Below are 8,246 nucleotides of genomic sequence, written 5' to 3'. Positions count from 1 at the left end.
GCCTTTCTGAATTTGTTCCCTCTAATGTTTCCCACTTTTCTCCATAGAGTTTTAAAGTAACAAGTGTAAATTGATCCTTCACTGAAGACAGATTTGTAGACAAATTTGAGCAGTTTTTCAGATAAGTGGGGAAAGAGACATTTTTTGGTTGCAAGATATAATACAGTTTATTATCTTCATTTGTTGTATCAGTTTATAAGGGGAAAAAAGTTTAGCTACTATTTAAACTGCTGTACTGTTACTGCTGCACATACATGCTTGTTTTCCACATTTTTGAGATTAGTCCTAGTTTCCGGAGTATAGCACTGGTCGTGGTTCACATACATTGTCTAATATTGTATCAGACACAGATGGCGTTTGGGGAGTAAATTTAGATTGGATATGCTGAAAAAGTAGAAATCCAACTTCTTGTCTCTAAATGACTTATACATTATTATTTTCATAGTTTGGTAGACTGCATGGGGTCACCGTCTTGCAGAAATCCTTTCACATGCTGAAAAGATGTGTGGGTAGTACGGTGGCTCAGTGGGTAGCACTGTAACCTTGCAGCACTGGGGTTCTGGTTCAAATCCTTCCAAGGACAGCATTTGCAAGGAGTTTATATGTTCTCCCCGTGTTTATGTGCGATGCCTCCATTTTACACTCACTCTCCAAAGACAAATCTAAAGGAATATAGATTGTGAGCCCCAATGGGGACAGTGATGGTGATGTCTCTAAAGTGCTGAGGAATTAATGGCGCTATATCAGCAATGTCTAAAAGTTACACCAAATATTCCATTTAATTTGCTACAGAGCATACAGTATTTATTACAAGTCCTACTAGTAGAGAGGGACAGCATCTCACAGTCTAATATTCTATAACTATATTCAGCTGTAATCTTTAAAATATCGCCTCCAGTCCTGAATGCTTTTTTGCTAGCCTTATCTAAGTTGCACAAATGAGATACAAACAGTATAAAGATAACTTCAAACAGGCCGCGAACAAACACAGAAATAGAAGTGACTTACCAAAAAGGACAACAGATATGATATCACAATAATTTATTATCAGCCATAACAGGTCTATTGTACAGCACATGGCAGTGGAGGATATGAAACAACAGACACCAACTTTCTACCCCAAACAAATCACTAAAAACCTTTTACATGAAGATGATGCACCTGCGATTAATAATATGCTCTGCCTTCCTTATCTGATCATTATCCTCCTTCCGATCATGGCGGGGAGGAGTCTCGGTTAGGGGTGTGCGCCGTCTGGGCCTGTCACAGGTAAAGCCTCCTCCTCCGTATCTCACCTGTGTGACGTCACATCTGGCTGACTATATATAAAGATGCTGATGAATGGGTCGGCGCAGAGGGAAATCTCCCAGTGAGATCACGAAAGAACAAGAGAAGTCCATCTCTCTCCAGTGCGACCAGTAAGTATGAGCATTACACTACCCTAAGACACTGGAAGGGAAAATGTCATTAACTTGTAAATCATTACCTCTTCTAAGCCTGACTAGTAGATATGTAGATTTCTAGTGAATAACTTAGTGTTGCTGGTATTGAATATTTTTTTCTCAATGCAAGTGCTATTTTTGCAGTAATACAACATTTTTGCGAAGAAATGTAATCACTACTACATTTCAATGAGGTTATTTTTTTTAATAGTTTTTCTCTTTTAATCACAGCTTCAAATTAATCTAATCAAAATGGTTGGACTGAGACCCTCTGACATCCCCCCTACACCAGCAGTAAAGTTCATCGGTGCTGGCACTGCGGCCTGCATAGCTGACCTTTTCACATTTCCTCTGGATACAGCAAAAGTCAGACTACAGGTAAGAGCACAATTTAGATTCGGGTCAAATCAGAGATAAACTGAGATCATAATAACCAATCTAAGTCACAGACTGTATAAATTTGTGATCAGCACCCAGGTATGAAGTTGGTGAGTTCACCATAGGAAACTATGGTGCACCCATCACAAAAGCTCTAGATACTCTAAAATATGGCATTGTTTTATCCTCTTTTTTAATATTTTACTCATATTCTATTCTTGGAATATAGATTGACAACCTAGATATCCTAAAATGCCATTCTATAAAATAGGGTTATTTTTTCCATATCTTCCATTAATCTTATTTCTTAGTTTTTGTCCTTTAGGCTAGATGGTAAAATACTATTATTTTTACTACTTCTAAAATATTCACTTACCCTAATGATAAGTAATGTAGGTGCCACCGAAGTTCTGTGTATCCGTCACAAAAGAAAATAAAAATTGTATTTTTATTCAGATACAAGGAGAATCAACAGTGTCTGGGGCGATCAATGGAATCCGTTACAAAGGCGTTTTTGGCACCATAAGTACAATTGTAAAGACCGAGGGACCCAAGAGCCTCTACAATGGACTAGTGGCCGGACTGCAAAGACAAATGAGTTTTGCTTCCATTAGAATTGGGCTCTATGATACGGTGAAAGCGTTCTACACCAATGGAAAAGAGAGTAAGTCTGTGCGCATCATTTCTATAAGTGGACACATGTGAAATAGGAAGCATTCACACTGCTGTTACGTTTCTGTCATTATGCTGTGTAGACATGTTGGTCATCGTAGTATATTCATGTTGTAGAAGCTGGGATTGTGAGCAGGATCCTTGCTGGATGCACGACAGGAGCGCTGGCTGTAACCATCGCCCAGCCAACTGATGTGGTAAAAGTCCGCTTCCAAGCCCAGGCCAGTCTCCGCGGGGTAAAGCGGAGATACAATGGTACAATGGATGCGTACAGAACCATTGCAAGACAAGAAGGAATGAAAGGCCTTTGGAAAGGTACATGATATTCAGTGATGTGATTTATATGAAGAATGTACTCTATAAACATTTTCCAATAGACATTACAAAGTGTATAATATAATAAATCTTTTATAATGTTAACAAAATATTACATTTTTTTATCTTTTTCTTTTTATATAGGAACATTTCCAAATGTGACAAGAAATGCAATAGTCAACTGCACTGAACTGGTGACCTATGACTTAATAAAGGAATCATTGCTGCAGTACAAACTATTGACAGGTAACTGCCATCATCCGGAGGTCTCACTATTAGTATCATTGGTTATACATAAGGCATTGTGTGTCCACAGCAAGGGCAGACAATAGTTCCGAGGTAGGAGATGCTCATGATTCAAACTATTACTTTAATTTCTCATTGCCTAAATGAGGCCAATGTATTCTGCAGTGTGGTACAGAAATGTCCACAATTAACGGGAACCTGGCAACTGATTAATTCTGCTCAAAATGCGGACAGCAGGAATCAATGATCTGGTCCGTTATTGCAACCATGTTTCACTCTGAAGAGCTACAGCTGGAGACAGTTCAACTAGGATGTCTAGTCTAAGGGCCCCGTCACACATAGCGACTCAACAGCGATCCCGACAACGATATCAACTTGTCAGGATCGCTGGTGTGTCGCTACATGATCGCTGGTGAGCTGTCAAACAGGCAGGTTCACCAGCGATCAGCACCAGCTACGCCGAGCGCGGGCGTCGCTGTGTACGTTAGTTACCAGAGCGCTGATGCAGGGAGCTGGTAACTAAGGTACACATCGGGTTTCTAAGCGGCGTGCGGTGCTTAGAAACCCTGCGTTTACCTTAGTTACCAGCGCTCTGATCGCAGATTGCTGGTCTCCCACCTGTCACACTCAGCGATGCATGCTGGCCAGCGGGAGACCAGCGATCAAAAAAATGTCCTGGCCATTCCAGGACGATCAGTGATACCCGGCAGGGGGGCCGGTCGCTGATCGCTGTCACACACAGTGATCTCGCTGGTGAGATCGCTGTTGCGTCACAAAACTTGTGACTCAGCAGCGACCTCGCTAGCGAGATCGCTATGTGTGACGGGGGCTTAAGAGGCACGTCCCTGACGGTTTCTAATCGCCCCCCTCACCTAGACTGATAGGTCTCTGCTGTACACACACATATGGAGAGATGCGGGGCAGGGAAAGTCCGCAGGAGACTTTTCTTGGACTATTCATTACAGCAACCATGAATGTTTCACTCCGAAAAGCTGCAGCAGGGACAGTTCAGCTAGGAAGTCTAGTCTAAGGCCAAATTCACATGTTCAGTATTTGGTCAGTATTTTACATCAGTATCTGTAAGCCAAAATCAGGAGTGGAACATATAATAGGAACATGTCACTTCTGTATTTTTCACCCAATTCTGGTTTTGGCTTACAAATGCTGATGTAAAATGCTGACCAAATACTGAAAGTGTGGCTGTTGCCTCAGAGGCACGTCCCTGACGGTTTCTCTCCGCCCCGCTCACCTAGACTGACAGGTCTCTGTCTATACACACACATATGGAGAGACCGGACAGTCTAGGGAAGCGGGGCAGGGAGAGTGACTATGCATCACAGCCACATCTTCCCTGGCCAGCTCGTAAAGATTTCCTCTGAAACATTGCATGAACCATACACGGCTGCAATAACAGAGCCAGTTACGATTCATACAGCATATGGTTTGGGCAACATGGATCAGATGTCAGGCTCCCTTTAGCATTACATTAATCCCAGTTGTAACTATTCAATTTGTATAAAGTAGACTCCATATTGTTCTGCACGTCTCCAGTATATTATTCTATAGTGGAGGTACATATAATAGTATTGCATATTGGTTACTGCTGGATGGCTAAGGCTAGTTCATATACGTCTGTGTTGACCTCATATATAGAATATTTTTGGGGACATATGGTAAGGGCTCCAGTATACTACAGATGTTGATGTGATCGCCTTGGTGTTTCATAGATAACCTCCCTTGCCATTTTGTATCTGCCTTTGGAGCTGGGTTTTGCACTACAGTTATTGCTTCCCCAGTCGATGTGGTAAAGACCAGATACATGAATTCTCCACCCGGACAGTACAAGTCAGCGATAAACTGTGCATGGACCATGCTTACCAAGGAGGGACCTACTGCCTTTTATAAAGGGTAATTATCCATGTTATAAGAAGCTTCTACATGACAGAGATCACAAAAGACACAAATACAAGATGTTGCATAATCTTATGACATTTCTATCCTTCGTCTCTTTACAGGTTTGTCCCATCTTTCTTGAGGTTGGGATCGTGGAATGTGGTCATGTTTGTGTCTTACGAGCAACTGAAGAGAGCAATGATGATGTCCAGACAAAGGGTCGAATACGCAGTATGAAAAGCCTAAGGATCAGACTATAGACCGGACGGACTACGAAGAATTATACTAATATAACCGAGCAGGTCCACCCTGATACATTACACGGGTATATACTGAAGGAGTGGGAAAAGATGACTGTAAGCAGGCAAACACAGGCGCCTAAGGAAAACGTGTCCTTATGTGTGCAAAGGCCTAAATATAGTGTTCCTGTGCGCGGTATATTCGTGCCATACAGTATACAGTGCGCACATCTGTCTTGTAACACCTGAATACTGTTCTATAAAGGAGGGAAAGTGAATAAATTGTCCTATAAGGAAGCCAGATCATTAATGGCAGAAGCTGGTTCTTTTAATTAATTTCTTTTTTAAGCCCTATAATCTTTTTAACATGTTGTGGATTTTCTATGCAGATTTTTGAGTGGAAATTTTGCATTGTACTACAATACCTGCTAAGTAGACGCGATACCAACAAATCTCAACCAGTCGTCGCTGGAAAATTATGTACGGAAATTGACAAGTGAAGTAGATTTTAAATGCAATGCAAATGGTGAAATCAATGTCAGGTCTGCGTATAATACGTGCAGGTAAAAGGCGGAGGAACAGACCCCAACAATGCATGGCCAATCGGTATATATCTACCCTAGCTGCTGTTTGGCCCCATCCCCAGCCAGGGGAGCCCCAGAAACTGTTCAATTTGAGAAAGTGTTAGATGCACTTTAATTTGTATGCAGTCTTCAGGAATCCAGATTTATTTCATATATTTTTCTGTACATTTATATTTATTTCAAATTGAAAAATAAGCAGAATAAATGACTATATTTTTTAATAAAACGATGAGTGTGTAGTATTATTACAAATATATGAAGACAGAATACTGAATGGCAATCTGACACTAGGTTTTTGCTGCGTTATCAGAGCAAAGACCATGATTCCAGTGCAGTGTCATTTACTGGACTTTTTGCTGTAGTTTTGATTTAACACTGATTTATCTGCTGCAGATCTACTAGTTTTCTCAGTGATATGATATTGCTATGTAGTCCTCCTTATTAATGAGCACTGAATAATCTCACACCCCATCACTGATTTGTAGTTTTTTGCCTATGCATACTGTATGGAGAAAGCTGTCAATCAATGGTGGGGTCGGAGTTATACAGGGCTCATCAAGAAGGCTAACAGAGCAGAAGCAGATTTATCAAAACTAGAGCAAGCAGCCCAGTAAGTCACCCAGTACTGAATTCAGGGTCTCAGTTCCTACTTTTTCTGGCATCAGATCAGGAGGCATAAACCATATACTGAGCTCCGATTATCCTAGCATCTATTCTCATGTGTAACTTGGGGATGGGGGTATTAATGCAAATTAACCCTCTCCTGGAAGGAGAGAAAACTCTTACTAGTGCCACCTATGGGGTAGCTACTCTGGAAGCCAGACTTGCATTAGCAATACCAGAAAAGTATGGGGTCCTTATTCCATATACACACATTAGCTCTCTCCAAGAACAAAGCTAGTTCACTAGTGCGAGAGGGGAGAAAGTGTAAGACACTGACTTGCTAGCTTTCTCAAGCTTTGCAACATTAGTAGTCATATCATCCACAAACAGCTCTTTCAGGCTGGAGAGAGAAGAGCAAGGTTTAACAGGCTGAAGAAAAAGCGGTTAGATGTAATTTGCTAACCAAAGTGGAGTGCACAGAGTCTCTACAGTGGAAAAGGCAAATTTTCTAGAACTTTATATAAACCAGAGCCAATTTGTGGCCCTATATGCATAACATTATTCCCTGAAAGTAACAATACCAAGGAAGATTAAACGGGTTGTCCAGTATCTTTATATTGCATTTGCTAGCCTATCTTGAGCATAGGTCAATATCAGATTAGTGGGCATGTAATCAGTGGTGGAGCTGCACAGCGCCATCAACATATAGTGGCCATCGCTGGGTACTGCACATTTACCCCTATGTGAGTGAATAGGGGTGTATCTGCCGTTCCCCACTGCAACCACTATGCAAATAATGGAGTAGTGCTGTTGTGTGCCATGAACAGTTGATTGGTAAGGGAGCCAGGTGTTGTATCCCTACCGATTTGATATTGATGACCTATCCTAAAGTTAGGCTATAAATATAAAAGTACGGGACAATAGTAATGAGAGAGCACTAAAATGCTTGGGTGCTCATTGCTCGTGTTGAGCAAAATTGGAATGCTCGGGTGCTTGACCCGAGCAACGAGCCCAATGTAAGTTTATGGGAATACCGAGTATTTTAACCGCAAACCCCCCCCCCCCGGTGGTCCTTTTAGAGTCTAAAAATGTCTGAAAATGATGGGAACACTGCTCAAATGACATGGAAACATCACGGGGAATACCCCTGGAAGCATTTCTGACTACCAGGTCACAGCTGAGAGCAATATTGTCCGAGTCTTACGCCATTTTTACAGACGCACAATAAAACTAAACAAAAATGGATTTTCCTGGGAAATATGTTAAGGAATATCTTTTCCAGGGTAATAACTTTTATATAAGGCAAAATAAATAACCCAAAACAAAACTGTTCCTCCACCACTTGGGCTATGTCCACACACAGCGTTTTTGATGCGTTTCTCAACTTTACCATTGCTTTCAACCAAGACAAATGCATTCACTGGGAAATGTCACTTTAAGGCCGGGGTCACACTAACCGACGCAAAATACGGTCCGTAGTTTACAAGCGTAATACGGATGAATGACCCCTAAATAGTGCTCCGTATGTCATCCGTAAGCAAGGTGGGGTCGCCTATTTTGCACATGTCAGCATCCGTATGGCATCCGTATGGCGAGATTTTCTCGCAGGCTTGCAAAATGGACATTTAACTGTTTTGAGGCCTGCTAACTATTTAAATCATTAGCCTGCACCCTATTTATTGGCTCTGGAACAGGTGGCTGCCTCCATTCTGTCCATTTGTGACCTTGCCTTGACTAGGTGTGTTGCTGTTGTATGTGCAACATGGCAGACAGTCTGAGTTTCAACACAACTGAGCAGGTTCTCTTCAACTGGCTTTTGTCACGCCGCTTTGGTCAACCATACCCAGTGATAGTGGATCCGCGGAGGAGGAGAC

General features: G+C 41.7%; 1 protein-coding gene across 1 annotated transcript; it reads left to right on the top strand.

The window, feature by feature from the left end:
- Positions 1-1,271: 1,271 nt before the first annotated feature.
- On the top strand, positions 1,272-5,995 carry UCP1 (uncoupling protein 1). Its single transcript, XM_073549766.1, has 7 exons — positions 1,272-1,418; positions 1,674-1,820; positions 2,277-2,484; positions 2,610-2,807; positions 2,952-3,053; positions 4,781-4,961; positions 5,069-5,995. The coding sequence occupies exons 2-7, from the start codon at positions 1,695-1,697 to the stop codon at positions 5,181-5,183; spliced, it is 930 nt and encodes a 309-aa protein (XP_073405867.1). The 5' UTR covers positions 1,272-1,418; positions 1,674-1,694; the 3' UTR covers positions 5,184-5,995.
- Positions 5,996-8,246: the final 2,251 nt, after the last annotated feature.

This window comes from Dendrobates tinctorius, unplaced genomic scaffold (assembly GCF_039654945.1).
Source record: "Dendrobates tinctorius isolate UK_male_01 unplaced genomic scaffold, ASM3965494v1 ptg000161l, whole genome shotgun sequence".
Classification (NCBI taxonomy): Eukaryota; Metazoa; Chordata; class Amphibia; order Anura; family Dendrobatidae; genus Dendrobates; species Dendrobates tinctorius.
The sequence above is the reverse complement of the archived record's forward strand: the minus strand, read 5'-3'. Positions and strand labels throughout refer to the sequence as shown.